The 16906-nt window shown below is 36.8% G+C and overlaps 4 protein-coding genes across 5 annotated transcripts; 2 read left to right on the top strand and 2 right to left on the bottom strand.

Annotated features, from left to right (window-relative positions):
• Positions 1-1998: 1998 nt before the first annotated feature.
• Positions 1999-7718, top strand: LOC129792261 (large neutral amino acids transporter small subunit 1). Its single transcript, XM_055831147.1, has 3 exons — positions 1999-2456; positions 2557-3123; positions 4375-7718. The coding sequence occupies exons 1-3, from the start codon at positions 2332-2334 to the stop codon at positions 5087-5089; spliced, it is 1407 nt and encodes a 468-aa protein (XP_055687122.1). The 5' UTR covers positions 1999-2331; the 3' UTR covers positions 5090-7718.
• Positions 5261-12914, bottom strand: LOC129792259 (DENN domain-containing protein 1A). Of its 2 annotated transcripts, none has more exons than XM_055831143.1 (7): positions 12642-12914; positions 12377-12550; positions 11963-12239; positions 11835-11888; positions 11497-11757; positions 10605-11405; positions 5261-8502 (listed from the first exon to the last, which is right to left on the bottom strand). In XM_055831143.1, the coding sequence occupies exons 1-7, from the start codon at positions 12656-12658 to the stop codon at positions 8227-8229; spliced, it is 1860 nt and encodes a 619-aa protein (XP_055687118.1). In that variant the 5' UTR covers positions 12659-12914; the 3' UTR covers positions 5261-8226. The 2 variants fall into 2 exon arrangements, with proteins under 2 accessions (XP_055687118.1, XP_055687119.1); XM_055831144.1 differs by having other exon boundaries at positions 11963-12233; positions 12642-12838.
• Positions 12915-13088: 174 nt separating this feature from the next.
• LOC129792262 (transmembrane emp24 domain-containing protein 2) lies at positions 13089-14890 on the top strand. The gene is made up of 3 exons (XM_055831148.1): positions 13089-13331; positions 13407-13762; positions 14646-14890. Exons 1-3 carry the CDS (start codon positions 13196-13198, stop codon positions 14793-14795), a joined length of 642 nt encoding a protein of 213 aa, XP_055687123.1. The 5' UTR covers positions 13089-13195; the 3' UTR covers positions 14796-14890.
• Positions 14811-16883, bottom strand: LOC129792260 (protein PTCD3 homolog, mitochondrial). Its single transcript, XM_055831145.1, has 2 exons — positions 16475-16883; positions 14811-16408 (listed from the first exon to the last, which is right to left on the bottom strand). Exons 1-2 carry the CDS (start codon positions 16781-16783, stop codon positions 14900-14902), a joined length of 1818 nt encoding a protein of 605 aa, XP_055687120.1. The 5' UTR covers positions 16784-16883; the 3' UTR covers positions 14811-14899.
• Positions 16884-16906: the final 23 nt, after the last annotated feature.

The following is a 16906-nucleotide window of genomic DNA, read 5'->3' as shown; positions in this document are numbered from 1 at the left end:
ATTCGGTTAGAAGAAAAAAACTCTTATTTTAACCCTTTGAGGTCCATTCGGATTTTAACGTTTTTATTAATATTATTCTAATCAATTTTAACGACAAAAAGACTCACAGGATCGATCACAAGGAATAAATAACAAATATTACAAAATCCCTATTTTACGTTAAAATTTTTCTTCGAAGTTATAGATACAAAATTAATTGTTGAAGGAGTTTATTCGTTTTGTATGGAAAAACGTCATCCAATTAAAGTATCAATATGAGAAAAAAATTGCCAGATATTTCCCATTTTGCACTGGGAACATCTGTGAGAAGTTGACAAAGATTTGGACAAAACTGCAAACAATGACGTCATAAATGGATTTTTTTTTACTTTTTCATTTTATGAAGGAAAATAAAATATACCTACCTAATAATTGTCAAAAATTAGGGCAGATTCTGTGGATTTATCTTTTCTTTTGCAACTAAAAAGTTCTTATTTGATGATCGAGGTTTCTAATCACAAAACTTTGACCTTAATTTTCTTTTAAATAGTGTTTTTTTTTTAAATTTTCGTTCTATGAACTTAAACTAATTGAATTTCCCTACATATATGTAGTGATGTAGAATTTATCACGAAATGTTAAATAGATTTTAATTTTGAGATGATTTAAAAAAGTCAAATTATCCACGGTGGCCAGCAAAATCCTCCAGGGTTAAATCGGTTTTCGTCAATTAAACAGAATCTTAAAGAATTGCTTCATTAAGAACTTTTTTAAAAAGATCCTATAATGGTTTTTTAAAAGTTAATTTTTCCTTTATGGTGTCAATATATTGCAAAATTTCTTACAGAAAAAATCTTTAAATTCTCTAATTGTAAGAAAAGAAAAGATTTTTGATTAAATAAATTCTCAAATCGTGTTAAAACTTTTCTTTTATTACAGTAAAATAAACTTATTCCAATTTCCGATTTTTTAGAAAAAAAAATTTACCTACTTTTCATTTTAAAGCGTCTTAATCACTTACATTTCGAAGATATTTAACATCTTCTTCATGTTCTGCGAATGATTTATCAACACACTAATCACTAATCCTTTTATTTATAATTTTTTTTAATCCAAAGCCTCATAATTTCTTCTACGCAGTTTTCTTTATTTAATTATTCTGCATTAATTAATTCAAATCAACCTCAACAAGTCTCAATTTAATCTGAGAGAAAGAAAACAAAGAAGAATCATGATAATTCCTCCCTAAATGAGAAAAGTAATCAATCAATTTTCTATCTTCTTCCACTTCAACCTTTTTCTGTTCTCTTCATCCTTTTCCTTTCCATCTCTACAGGAACTAATCGTCCTTGGCCTCCTTTTTGGTGTCCTTAATCCTAAAAGTGTGTGGTTTTAGTAAAACATCGATATACAAAATCTCAATTTCAAATAAAGGAGCTTTTAACTAAATTAACCGCATCCATTTTCTCCTTGAAATCCTTCTTTTCTTTCCCCCAAAGAAAAATTTAATAAGATTTTTCTTTCATCTTCTCCCAGTCAGAGGATCTTAATTAATTTTCATCTTGCACACATTAATTGTTGAAAGATCTTTTCATCAGTGAATCCCTCAGGCTGGACATGATGCTGCAATTTATGGCTCTTGTTGCAAGGAAAAAATCTTTAAGAGAAGAAAAAAAAGGCAAAGCGAGTCTTAAATTTGCAATTCAATTGCCCCTCCGGGCTTGCCCTTGAATCACATCTTCTTCGTTGCGATGATGCGATGCTGGATGTTGGTGGTTGTGCGTGACATGGGGTAGTTCTTTGGCGCGTCATCCCATGCGAGGAGGATTGCTGTGGATGGAGTGATTTTCTCTCCTCCATCACTCCTCGATGCATGGTGGAGTTTTGGCGTGAGGAAGAGATGGCGAGAGATGGCAAAAAAGCGCATGCCCCGAAAACCAGAAATAAAATCACAACGTTTCTCTTTCCTCCTCCCATCCTACACCCATAGCTCTGTTGCATTCTTCCCGTTTGCTTCTTCGGGCTTCGCCTTCTGCATACGCGACGCTTCCTTCGCCAAAACGACTCGACTCATCAGTCTGCTCGAGTTGATTCCCGCGGAGTGTGGCATTTTTTTCTCCTCATCACCACACGTCTTCTTCCTCATTTGGCGGGACTGCGTGCTTGTTGGACGTGTTGTTGCGTGAATTTAGCCTCTTTCCGCGTGAATCCACACGACTGCTGTGGTGGTGCTAATCAGTGAAGCAACAGCATCCTGCTGTGCAACCGTTGTTGTAAGAAGGATATTTACGCGTGCAGTGTTAGAGAAGAAGAGAGGCTTGGCTTGGAAACAGGTTTGGGAATTGCGTAGGAATGTCGGTGGAAAAGGTTGTGATTGAACGGAAAATCACCCTCGTGAGTGGTGTGGCGATAATTGTGGGTACAATCATTGGGTCTGGCATCTTCATATCACCAACCGGAGTATTTGTTTATGCTGAGTATGTTTGACCTGCAAGCTGGACCCGCACACACACACTGTGCTGCTGGGTAAACATGGAATTTTTTCTCTCTTAATTCTCTCTCTTCGTCCACAAACAGATCAATTGGTGCGTCCCTCCTCATTTGGGCACTGAGTGGACTTGTGTCTGCCCTGGGGGCACTTTGCTACGCCGAACTGGGTACTCTGATTACCCGATCCGGTGGTGACTATGCGTACTTACTTGTTGCTTTTGGCCCCCTGGCCGCTTTTCTCTGCCTCTGGATCACCCTTGTCATTGGACGTCCCACAATCCTGGCCATTTCCGCCATCACCTTCTCCACGTACGCCATAAAGCCCTTCTTCCCCGACTGTGAGCCACCCGACGATGCAGTACGTCTCCTGGCTGCCATCTGTCTCTGCTTCATCACAGCCATCAATTGCATCTCCGTAAATTGGGCTTTGAGGGTTCAGAACATCTTCACGGCAGCCAAACTCATCGCCTTGGCCGTTATCATTGCCTTCGGGGTGTACTCAATGAGCACAGAGGGAATGGATAACTTCCAGGACATGTGGTCGGGATCATACAGTGTGCAATCACTCAGCTTGGCTGCCTATTCGGGGCTGTACTCCTTTGGTGGATGGAATATCCTCAATATGGTCACGGAGGAATTGCAGGATCCATACAGGTGAGACTTTTTTACATTTAGGAGAGCATGATGCTAATACGACCGCGAAAATAAATTTTCTTTTTACTATTTTTAAAATTTTATTAAAAGATTCAATTGGGCGCAGTTTTTGAACGTTTTGTGAGCTATATTTCTGGAACTTTTTTTTTAAGAATATGAAGAGCTCAAGTTTAAAGAATCATTCAAAATTCATTCCCGGACTTTATCGATAAAATTTCCGAATCAAGAAATCACTCAAAAAAATGTTCCAAAATGTAAAGAACAGAAAAATACGGAGAATCCGTGTAGAAAAAATACCTTCCTTATGATTTAATATTAATTTTGGATAAATAGAATGTCCAGAAAATCACTTCCGGACACAATAAGGCAAGAAATTGTTCCAGAATTTTCTAAAAATCTCTTAGAGCCGGGATTTGTATGAACTAACACATTAGTTTTCGCTCCTAGATCCCCTATAATTTTGTAAAATCTCTTTAGCTAGGTAGTCGAATAGAATAAGGTTTTTAGATCTTAGAACTATTTTTGGATAAATATTCCAACTTGTCTTTCTCGAGATTTTTTATTTTCGGAAGAAAAAAACTTTTAAGACCTCTAACAGATGTCCTGGGAAGGATTAATCCTATTTTTTGCATAATTTTGAGAGCTGCAATAGAGCTAATAAAGATTTCATTATAGAATTATTTTAAAACGTTCACAATTTCCCATAATTTCATTTCCGGAATTTGTCAAGAAATAAACTTCCGGAAAAAATGAAGAGATTAATAAATCTCTCACAACAATGAGAATCTAAAAAGTCAGATTCAGATGGAATCTAACCCATGAAAATTCATTAAATTTCCCCAAGTTTTTGTTTAGAAAACTCCGCTCTGGTCCTTAAAGGGTTAACAAAAAAAATCTATATCTTTTCTCTACATATAAGAAAGTTGACAAAACTTTCTCAACAAAGTTTCAAAAGTTAGGGATCATTGTTTTTTCTACTAAATAATAAAAGCAATTAGAGAAAAAATTCAGACAGACATAATTAGTACAGTCTCCCCTAAAAGACTGAAGAAATGAGAGTATTTTGCAAAAGGAAGTCATTCATATTGTTTTCTCTCTATGTATTAGAGACTCTTTCCCCACTCCCAGATTCATTGTAATTTAAATTTATTTTTCTTCTCTCTACTCGCGCTTTAGAATAAATCTCCAACGTAGGAAGTAGAATGTTTGAATTAAAGAGAAAAAATGAAATGTTGTCTTTTATACTTACAGGAATCTCCCACGAGCCATCTGGCTAGCCGTGCCAATTGTAACCATTGTCTACGTCCTCGTGAATGTGGCCTATTTTGCCGTCCTGTCGAGGCATGAGATTCTCAGCTCGGTGGCTACGGCTGTTATCTTTGGGAATCGAATGTTTGCCTCCGTTGCCTGGATTATTCCCATCTTTGTGGCTCTCAGTACATTCGGGAGCATCAACGGGGTCATCCTCACGTCGGCACGGCTGTACGCAATTGGTGCTGAGGAGCATCATTTACCATCGATTTTTGGCCTTGTGCACGTTGAGAAGAAATCTCCGGTGCCATCGCTCATAATCTCATGCATTTTGGCCCTCATAATGCTCTTCTGGCGTGACATCTTCTTCCTCATTAATATCTCCAGCAATGCCTATTGGCTATGCATCACTGCTTGCATTGCAGCGCTCTTTTGGCTACGCAAAACTCAACCCGATATGCATCGTCCTATACGCGTCAACTTGGTCATTCCGGGCGTCTTCTTCCTCTTCTGCTGCTTCCTCGTCTTCATTCCACTCATCACGGAATTTTGGGATTTCCTCCTGAGTATCGCACTCATCCTCTCCGGCATTCCCATTTACTACTTTTGCATCTTCTGGCAGCACAAACCCCAATGGCTGGGCAAAGTCAACAAAGTCATTGAGAAGGTATCACAAGTTCTCTTTGTTACAGCCTTCCCGGACAAGCAAGAATAATAATCAGAGCCGAAGGGGAGAAAGAACATTTGGAGACATTGAAGACATTTTAGGGACTCATGCTAAACGTTTCCTGGGACCTGATTCGGAACATACAATATCTTGGTGTATACACCCGGTAGCTGCTGAATTCCTCTCCTAACACAAACTCTGACTGGCTCTGAAACTCGATTTTGCGACTGAGAAATGCTTTATTAATGTCTTTTTTAACCTTTTTAAATATGTATAATTTTTTTTAATTAGGAAACTATCTATATATAGGAGTTTTATGGTGACTTAATTCATTAAAATATGAATGTAAAATTTATATACATTTTATACACCATTTTTTATGTATATTTTCTATCCTAAATGTTTCGCGATAGTCATGATTTATTTAAACATAGTTTTTTTAATCTAATCTGGGAATTTTTTTTAATGAGCAACTTGACGCAAAATGAGGCGCCAAAAGTTAATGAATCAAAAAGCTTTTTTTTTTGTAGTTTGTACGGGATTTATTATGTCTTTTTTTTTGGCGATATTTAAACACAAATTCATAAATATCCATAAATTACATTTAGAATGGTTTTTTTGTTTTGCAAACATTGACAAGAAAGTTTGTTATTTTCTGATAAAATATTTAGATAAGAGATTTTCTTTAATTATTTCCTTTCTATTTAGCATCAAATATTTTCTTTCTAAATAATTGCACAAAAAATACTGGATATATATAATTTAATACACGCATTTTATTACTTAAAGGATTCAAAAGTTTTTTTTTGCTTTTCTTATACGGAAGTTTGATAATTTTTTCTTGTTTTTCAAAAGAAAAAATAATTCAGTTTGTGGTTTGTTTGGTTGTTTAGCCCATTAGGTGAAATAACTAATAACAATAAACCACAAATTGCATTAGTTTTATGTCGCCCAATAAACTTACTGAAATCGATACAGGTAAAGGAGAAAATGTAGGTAGACAGATACGGGAGGGTGGGGCAATGTGGTGCAAAGAAAAAAATATTTAAATGATTTTTCTACAAGAAAACTTATATAAAAGTTAAATGAATTTGGCGTCGTTATTTAATGTAATTAAAAAAAAATTAAATCTCTGAGTATTTTTTTCAATATTTTGTGCATAAAGTCCTTTTACAAAATTGAATTCTTTAGGGTTGTTTCTGTTAAAAATCTTTTATTTTCTTATAATTTTTAAAGTTCAAAAGACTTTCTAGTTGTGAGAAAAGAAAAGATTTTTGACATAATAAACCGTTTAAATTACTTTGTTCAATTTAATTTTGATTTTGAACCACTTTCCCCCGTATTCCCATATTTATTTTGAGTTCTTCCGAACCTGTACTCTATTCAAATTAACCTTGTACTGAGGCTTAATCAAACAGTGAGTAACGCTTTATGTGAATTTTTAAACCAATCAGAGAGCTCGTTGATTCTAAGGGCTATCTAAGGGCGGAGTTTCAGTGCAAGAATAGTTTGAACGAACAAAAAATTACGTTTATCATTTTAAGGATTTTTTTTACAGAATTTTCAAGGAAGCAAAAGAAAAAAAGCTTCGACTTTGTATTGTTAAAAGTCATTTATAAATATTTCTATAGTCAAGTATAATAATTTAGTAATATAGTAGTTCTCAAGTTGCCATTACTATACCAGATCAATTTGCATTTGAATTTGAACTTTTTTATGTACTTATTAGTGAAACCCTATTTTGTATTTTTTTTGTTTAAAATTCTATGTTTAGTTTATGTGTAGATTTAAATTTTCTTTGTACAAAAGGGTGTACTTAAGAAAAAAAAGAAGAAATTTGTAGTGCTCTTGCTGAAATTTTTAGAAATTTTTTACCAATTGGGTCGATTCTGTAAAAAATCTTTTCTTTTCCTTAATAACTAAAAGTTTTTTTTTAAGATTTTTACAATTCTTAATTAATTTCTTGTCGTGCTTTATAAAAAAACAGAATATTTCTCCATTCCAAAAATCATTTAGAAAGCTTCTAAACGATTTTTGGAAGAACAATTTCCTTTTTTTAACACGATTAAAGAACAGAAAAAGCTGTCAAAATCTTAATATATTTTACGCAGAATACTAAAATTCTTACAAATCTCAAATTGCAAAATGAGAAATTTAAAGATTTCTGACAGAATCAACTCTAATTAACAAAAAATGAAACTAAAGGATCAAATTTAGTCCAAAACTGGGATCAATATTAGATTTTTTTATGGGAAAAAAAACGAATCATAAATAAAATGATAACGACATGGAGTTGGTTGTTTAAACAAGACGCGCCTTATCACACCTCTCCAACCAAAATTGATTGGAATTAATTAGCGAAGCTTTGTTCATCACGCCTATTGCGGAAAGATGAGCACATGGAAATATTTTTTGGTTCATTAAATTGTTTTTATCTTTTGAAAAATGGAGCAAATACTAAAGAAAATTTTTTTATTTATTGAGAATCTTTTTTTTTTCTATGTGATGCTTTATGTTGGGAATTTACAAACAAAAAACAGGCGGAGTCTCGTAGAAGAGCCTTAACTTGCTTTGGATTTTTAAATTCATTAAATTTTCCCGCAATATTTGAGCAATAACACGTTGAAAGAGTAAAATGAATTAAAAGTATTCAAATAAATAGAACACAAAAATAAAATATAGGTAAGGCAAGTTAAGCTCTGTAGGTGATTGATTCTCATAAGAATAAAAGGAGAAAAACCTCAAAGATGAATTAAACTTTATGAATCTTTTAAAAGAATCTTACGAGCCTTGAGGCTCAGAAATTTTAGGGAAAGAACTTTCTATTAAAGTGTAAAAAAAAAGTAGAATTTTTATGAGCCAGCTGAGGGAGAAAATTCATTGAAAGTAGCACCACATAAAACCATCGGTATACACATCTCTTTGGATATTAATATTGAACCTGTTTTTTTTTTCTTGTTAGCTGATTAATGACCAATTTTAAGCATTTTTTGTCATTGGACTACATATTTATGTAATTATACATGTAATTATGTTTACAAAAATAATGAGCTTCAAAAAAAAAAAAACGTTGTAATGTGACTGCAGGAGGAATTTTTGGAGAATTATATTTTTTCCGATAAGTGTTTCAAAAAAAAAGCGAGTCTTTTTATACTTTCCTTTCTCATTCATACTTCTTAGTAGATCTACGAGAACTTATCTAGCCCATACTGCCGCAGTAGCTCCAGCTCATCTGTCTTGTGCCCAGGGGATGGTTGTTTGGAGGCATCGGAGGAATTTGGTATGAAATACGGGTAGAGGGGATTTGTGAAGCCCGTCACAGAGGACGTTGTTTCTTGGGCAGCTGTATCATTGTTCGTGGACAGCAGGAAGTCTAGATCATTGTTACGACTTTTGTGATTTCTACTACTCACAACTGGGTCGTCATCGTCCAAATTTAGCAAATCCACGCTCGATGATTGCTGCAGAAAAAAAAGGATTAAAATGTTTCATTTTCTTGGCATCTTTCATCGTTATATTCAGAACAATTGGCTTTCTTTGTTGACTTTGAATGCATAAAAATGCCATGAAAAGTTTTCATTTTCAATATAAAATCGATTAGATTCGGTTAAAGGAAGAATTCTTAAAACTTCTTAAGCGAAATTTCAAGAATATTTGCTGAGAATTGATTTTTCTTTTTACATAATTTTGAAGTAAAAATTCCCCCAAACCGACATTGAAGATCGCAAAATTTAAGGAAAAATATTAAATCAGCAGTAAAGAGTGTTTTTTGTTTCTGGAGAATCTTTTGATATTTCTGACAAATTATTCGAATATTGGCAAATAATAGTGTTGGAAACTGATTAGGCTTTTTGCATTTGATAGGTTTAAAATTTTAAGGAAAATCGTAGTAGGCCAAAAGAAAAGAGAGAGAAAGGAAAATTTGAGGTGCGGCTGCGTAAATTAGCTGAAAAATATCAGAAAAATTAAGTATTTAGCTAAAAGAGGGTTAGTCATTCTAGTATGAATCAGTCCCCAAGGAGGTGACCAAATTTTGTTTTTAAATTATCGTAGGGCATTACTAAGGACTCAAGAAAATCGTGGTAATTTCCCGGAAAAGCGCTGGGAAATATACGAATTTTCACATTTTATGTCAAATCGGGTGCAAACTTCTTTGATTTTTTTCTTAATTTCTAGTTATTCTAGAAAATTCTTTTCTGTATCATATGAAAGCTATTTAAAGGCCTAACAATATATATTTAAACCATTTTCCCACGATGGAAAACTCGCGAGATTTTCCGGCATTGAACTATTCTTTCGCTTCCCATTTCTCCAATATTGAACGTGACCAATTTTAAAATATCTCATTTTGTAGCATTTTTAATTATCTTTCATTTGGTATAGCACTTGCAGGGGAAATCCGCTGGGAAAACTCGCTACAGAATGATTTTCCAAAGTTAAGCACGTTTTCGCGTTGGAGAAAAAGAGATGGACAATTTTTTTCTAGGGGAATTCTTAGAACATTCTGGAAACATCAAAGAGGAGAAATTGTCCATCTCTTTTTCTCCAACGCGAAAACGTGCTTAACTTTGGAAAATCATTCTGTAGCGAGTTTTCCCAGCGGATTTCCCCTGCAAGTGCTATACCAAATGAAAGATAATTAAAAATGCTACAAAATGAGATATTTTAAAATTGGTCACGTTCAATATTGGAGAAATGGGAAGCAAAAGAAAAGTTCAATGCCGGAAAATCTCGCGAGTTTTCCACCGTGGGAAAATGGTTTAAATATATATTGTTAGGCCTTTAAACAGCTTTCATATGGCACAGAAAGGAATTTTCTAGAATAACTAGAAATTAAGAAAAAAATCAAAGAAGTTTTCACCCGATTTGACATAAAATGTGAAAATTCGTATATTTCCCAGCGCTTTTCCGGGAAATGACCACGCTTTTCTTGAGTCTTTGACAATGCCCTATGATAATTTAAAAATTAAATTTGGTCACCTCTTTGGGGACCAACTCCTAATGGTCTGACTAACCCTCTTTATGATGAAAAATGAAGAATAATTGTTAAATAATTGAAATATGATGAAAGGATTCCAAGGGGAATAAAGGATTGGACAGATAAAAGAACCAGAAGTGAGGTAAGAAGAAGTTCAAATCGACACGCCCGAAGATTATGAACCATACTCCTGTGTTAAGACTCAGTCAGTTAGTTAATCAGTAAGTTAAAGGATTTTTTTTTTAGTTTCATGAGCCCCAAAGTCGAAATATTGAGGCAAAATAGCGAAAAAATAGGCTCAAAATTGTCTAAAGGAAAACTTTTTTTAAATTATGAAAATGGGTGATGTTCAACGACCAAGTAACCCTTGAAATCTTTGAAATTTCAGTGATGAATTTCAAAGATTTCAAGCAAATTTCAAAGGTCTTGGTCGCTAAATACAACTCAATATCTCGGTTACTGTTAATGGATTTTCATTCTCATTTTTTTGATAAATTTTCCTTCATTTGCATAATGTTCTTAAAAAATCTATTACAAATCTACTCAAATCCTCTTTTTTAGTAAAAAAAAAAAATGAAAACTCACCCGTTTAGCTGGACTGGCTGCTTTGAAGAAGGCATGATCCTGCAATTCCTGCAGTAGATTCATGTCCGACGATGACGCTGATGATGATGAATTAGATGTCTTATTTCGATTGCAATAGTCACTATCGGATCGTGTAAGGCTCGGTGAAAAGGCATTCGATTGACTCCGTGATCCCGGTGACATTGACAGTGCCTCATATGCTGAAAAATCCACAGATTCCGTTGAATTGTGCGTCTTGTGCTGGTAGAATTGCGCCGGATGTGTCATATGGTACTTTGTCTTAATATTCTGATAGACACTCTTCACCCCCTTCCCGCCACCCTTCACCTTATCCTTGACATTCTTGAGAAAATCTTTGTACTGTTGCGCCTTATTTGTGGACTTTTCCGCATAGCGCACCGTCTCCCAGTCAAATTCATCCGAATACCCCGAACCCTCATTCAGGGCATCCAGCTTCTCTTCGATAAATTGTCGAAAAATCTGCAGCTCAAGCATCTTCCGGAGGCACGGTCGTAGTGAAACGTGCCGTGATTCAATAAAGGCCTCAGCATCCCACGTGATTTTGTTACCCTGGGCCGTTTGACTGAACTTCACGGCATCCCTGTAGTTCCCGATAAGTTGCACAATAACCCCCAGAAAGGCTTTACTCAGATCATCACCACGAAGATTCTTCTTCTCCAGCTTCTTCCTTAGGCCCGATACCATGTCATGTGGAAGACTTTTAACATCGTTGCACGTTGAAATGAAGACTTTTGTGTCACAATTGTAGATCACAACCTCCCCTAGTTCATCTTGTCTTATCTGAAAGGAACAAAAATTCCTTTATTCTAAGCATCTAAATTGGTTTTAAAAAAAAAAAAGAAAATGTTTGCAGATTAAAGAGGAAACTCACATTTTTCCAGATAGCCTCTGCAACACCAATTAAGTAGGGCATGGGTGCCATTAGGAAGTCTTTCAATTTGAGTGGCAGAATTGGGATGAAGAGATGTTGCCACACCATTGGGTAGATAAAATTCTTCGCCGCCTGCACGCATGATGTGAGGACGTCAAGGTGACGCGACATAAAGATAATCCGCCGTTCCGTCAGCATTGCCGCAAAGATCTCAATCATGCTGTCGGGGTGCACAAAGTTGTAGTACATATTCAAGTTATGCTGAAAGACAGAGAAGACGAGATGAAGAGATGATAAATTGAGTGTGGCAGGTGGATGATTTGTGTTTGTGTACTCACATTTTCGGGAATGCTTGGGAGTGCGAGATGTGTGGGCGTCCGAAGGATGAAGACCTAAAATTAGAAGAATCCAATTAGAAAACAATTTCTTGTTGGAAATAAAATGAAAGGAAAAAGAAGAAACTCACAGATGATCCTTTGCCGTAGGAGAAATTAACTGTACTCCCAGGGTCAGGGATGCCATTCGTATGGATGTCACGGAGGAATGTGCGAAATTCCGCCCTATTGTGCCTCTTCAGCTCCACACAGACATTAATTAGCCTAAGGAAAACATCATGCCAGGGTAGGTAGGAGAATATCACGGTGGCCACTTCGGTGTCTGGCTCATGACGGCAGAATCCAAAGCTCCACTTTGAATCTGAATCCGTGAGTACGAAGGAGTAGATTTGGACGTGATTGCTGGTACTTCAAGTTCAGGTGCGCGCGCGTGTGTGTGTGGGTGACAAACAAAACGATATTGAGGAAAAATTAGCAGAAAATCTCCCCACAATGGGGAGCAAATTTAACGTAAGAAAAAAAAATGTGAATCATCATCTCCTCACCTCTTGATTTGATAGGGAAACACAAATTGTGTTATATCATTGAGGACCTTGTCGTCCAATGCTCCATCAGGATAGCAATCAATAATACGTGCACAATTGCTGATCTTCTCAACGTTATTATTCCATTGGGGGGCAATTTCACACCAAAATTCAAAAAGTGATTTGACATCTTGTCTGTGGGCGAGACGAATTTGCGACAAAATTATTTAATTTTATATAAAAATTTCATTAAAAATTTATTAGTTTTTTTTGGAGAATATTTTACCTCAATCTCGTGTTCATTTTTTTACGATAATATTTACAATTCTATCACAGTTTAAATGGATTTTTATTACACTTTTCCTCCTACAAATAAACTCACGACACTCATCACGACAGATTCATTTTTTTTAATCGATCTGTCATCAGTGCTGTCATTGCATCACGCGAAGAAACCGTTTTTTACGCGTAGCCCGCGTCATTTAATGATGGATGTTTTTCGTAATTAATTACAATTTATTACGCGGTATAAAATATGTTGTAAAACGTGTAAAACTGATTTTACTTTTGAAGGTTTTATTCCTTTTATTCATTAAAAATATGTAATGTGTACTAGGATATTTATGTTTACTTACTACGTAACGTTAACGTAAAGTAAAACCAATTCTTACTCTGACTTTACACTCCTTACGCGCTTTCCAGTGTGAATCCCCCCACAAAGGAAGGGTTACCAGATGCAACTGACACGTCAAAAAATCAGAGAGAGGAAGATCTGCGTGAAATTTTTGGTGCGGCAAAGCTCATAATTGTGGGAAAAATCGGGAAAAAGCGTGATTTAATATGAATAGTAATTACCTGATAGTTGCATGTATTGTAATTTGCATTGCCTCAGCTCCCGCCAATGGGTACTTTATCACAGTTGATGCTCATTCCGAGGAATGTTTCTTCGATCGTGCTGAGGCTGGAACGAAGATGGGTGAGAAATCCCTTTCTTTACCATTTTCCCTTTCATGGCCACGTCATTAATGTTGCAATATGTTTCTCCGTGTAGGTTTGATCTTTGAGACAGTCGAAGGGGGCTTCTTGGACATTGATGTCCGCATTACGGATCCAGAGGGTAAAATCATCTATCACGGTGTCCGGGAGTCATCCGGCAAGTACACGTTTGCAGCACACGTTAGTGGGGCGTACCAGTACTGCTTTAGCAATCAAATGTCCACAATGACCCCGAAGGTTGTCATGTTCTCCATGGAAGTTGGGGAGACACCCAAGACAAATGGTAGCCAGGGCGGAGCCCCAGGTGCCGATGGAGCGGACGGAGATACGAGTCACACGAAGCTCGATGATATGATCAAGGAGTTGTCCGGAACACTCACCAGCATTAAGCATGAGCAGGAGTACATGCATGTAAGTAGAGGAAATTATCTATATAATAATTAAAGGATTTCGTTCCTGTTCATCTATACATTTCTACACCGTTGGTCCGATCGTGATGTTTGGTACAGAGACTACTGATACCAGGCGGTTTTTACTACGATTTCATCACGATCGGACAAACGGTGTAGAAATGCATAGATGAACAGGAACGAAATTATAGATAGACCTTTCTTTATTATATAGATAACTAAATTATATTAAAACTTTTACACAGAATAAAAATTCTAAGTATTTAATTTTTAGTTTTAGATTAATTTTAGAAAATTTTAGAGAGTAAACTTTTATAGTTAAAAAAAATTCTTTTATGACGAATTTAAAATTATTTTTGAATCTTTTCAATATTTTCTAATGTCATTTTTTTAAGAAATAATTTTTTAATTTAACTTTTAATTTGTTTTATTGTAAAGAAAGCTCTTTTACAGAAGAATTTCTTCTTTTTTTCCTTATAATTTTAATTAAGTAAATTCAAACGGTTTTCAACAGACAAGCGCGATAATGTTTCAATGCAATTGACGCAACATTAGCGCCAATGTTTCATGCATTGAAAGAGCCAATAAAACGCAACGGGGTGACGTCATCGTTTGAATTTTTGGGCAAATCATTTCTGACTCTTTTTCTCATCAAATCTCAGTGAAAGGAAGTTTCTTTGTCAATTTCTACCTCTTCAAAGTTCAAACACGATTATTACCTCAAATAAGGGGTTTTCATCTACAAAAACGAATAAACTCCTTTCAAATTTTTAGAAAAGAAAAAGATTTTTGACGAAATCGCTTCTAAACCCAAAAGTTCATTGACCTTTAACAAAAAATTGTAAAAGAAGATTTCTTAATCCTTTTTCTTTGGTAAATTGCAGATGCGCGACCGAATTCACCGGAACATCAATGAGAGCACAAACTTCCGTGTCGTCATCTGGTCCACATTTGAGGCTCTCGTCCTCATTGTGATGACAGTCGGTCAGATTTACTACTTAAAGCGTTTCTTCGAAGTGAGGCGTGTGGTGTGAGTTAGAGGAAAGAAGTTTTTTTTTTCTTTGGCGGTATTTAATTTACAAACAAAAAGAAAATTAAGAAAAATTAAAAAAGAAAATCTGTGAAGAAATATGTATTTCTACACTAAATCCTTCGTATTTGTCACACTAAGCCCATTCTCTTCGGCATAGTTTACGACTTTTACCGCAACGGTGGCCAATTTGTTGGCTACGAGGAGTTTATAGAGCAGCTGGAGGGACTCTTCCGTGGGCAGCCCCTCAATTTGATGACGTTCCTCATCGATCTTCCGGAAGATTTTCTTTGCTCGCTCCACATCTTTGCTGTTGCACACAATGGTGAGGATGTGACTCAAATGAAGGGCTTTCCACTTGAAAATGTGCCTCTTTGACTCTGTATTCCGCTCAACTTCATCCCAAATGTCCAGGGAGATGGGATTCAGGTCATCAGCGGCACTTGGGGCATTCAAAATGATGCGGAAGAGGTTATTGATGAGATTATCTCTCGTTGTTTGCTCGAAGAGTTTAATGTGGGACCACATGAGGGGCACGTACTGTGTTGCCCCATCCAGTTCAACTGTCTTGAGAATGGATTCCATCACTGAGGGCTCTGGGACGTAGATTGATGGCACGTAGGTGTGATAGACTTCCATGAAGGTCTCAAGGGGTTCGGACAAGCATAAGAGCTGGAAGTAGCATCGATAGTAGACGGATTCCTTGACGGAGTCTCCAATGAAAATCCCATTTCCAGCACGCTTGAGGAGCTCATTGAGGCGATTGGCCAGCTGAACGCTCTGGAATTGATTGGCGCAAATATTCATGGCAGTTACGAAGAAATTGGAATCTTTGTGATCACACGGCACAAGATCTTGCTTCTCAATCTCATCGAGAATGTCAATGAGGACACCACTCATGGGGCTACGTTCACGGTAGAAGATATTGAGGATGTGATACCAGGAGGCGAGTGAGGGTTGAATGCCGAGATTCTTGAATTCAACCAGAAGGGACATTGCACGCTGACGGGCGTCTTTCCAGCCAAAAATTCCGCTAATCAGCTCGAGAACAATGTTGAGCGTCGCAATGTTGGGCTTGAGCTTGTGCTCAGCCATCAATTTCAGCGTATCCTCGACGGATTTCCACTTTGCTTCCGCCGTGTCGGGATTCAGGAGAAGAACAATCTGAAGGATACTATTGAAGGTGTCCACGTAGATGGGAATACCACCCTCGAGGGCCTTCTGATACAGTGTCCACGCATCGGAGACCTGGTAGTTGCGACAGAGTGTCCGTATCATTGTATTGCATGCCCTGGGATCGTCCGGATTCAATTCCCTGAAGAGTTTATCAACTTCCTCATTTCTCGAGGCATTCACGACTTTCTGCCTCACAGCTTGGGATGTGAATCTATCACCGGGATTTGCTTGACCACTCAGGAAGGAGATTAACTCAAAGTAGCCCTGCTTGAAGTCAGCATCGCGACTATCTTTAATCTTTGCCAGACCCTGTGTGATCTCCTCGATGTCAATGGGACTCTCCACGAGGCAGCAGAGATCTTCAGCTGTTGTGATGCTCTCAAATGCCTCCGGAGGACGTCCTGCCACATAGGCCTCAATCATGGGTTCTCCCTTTGAGTACTAAAAAACAAGACAAAATCCTTAGTTTAGAAAAAACTTCCAGGAAAAAGGTTATCTCACACCCACCTTGAAGAGATCCGCATACTTCTTGTGCAACCACTTGGCAGCATTCCTGCCCGATTCCTCGGATAGAGCATAGGATTTTCTGCGTTGATTTGAGTACGGAATGAGGTATCGATCATCCTGATACTGATAGTGGACAGAAGTTGGATCCGGCTTCTGCAGAGCAGCCAGAGCTTTGAGAACATCATCGGGTTTCCTCTTTATTCGAATTGGAATCTCAATGGTACCACCCTTGGTGGCTGCTGCTGATGCTCCCTGGAGCTTTGCGAAGCTCGTGACGAATTTTCGTGTACTACAGTGAATCACGTTCATTTTCTTCCCGTGAAAACTCTCTCCTTCCTCACAGAAAGTCTCTGACAGACACGTGAAATATTTTATTACACACAAATTGTGATATTTTTTTACTTCTCTCCAAACAACGTGTAGAAAATGTGT

The sequence above is a fragment of the Lutzomyia longipalpis genome, chromosome 3 (genome assembly GCF_024334085.1).
Source record: "Lutzomyia longipalpis isolate SR_M1_2022 chromosome 3, ASM2433408v1".
In the NCBI taxonomy this organism is placed as follows: domain Eukaryota; kingdom Metazoa; phylum Arthropoda; class Insecta; order Diptera; family Psychodidae; genus Lutzomyia; species Lutzomyia longipalpis.
The sequence above is the reverse complement of the archived record's forward strand: the minus strand, read 5'-3'. Positions and strand labels throughout refer to the sequence as shown.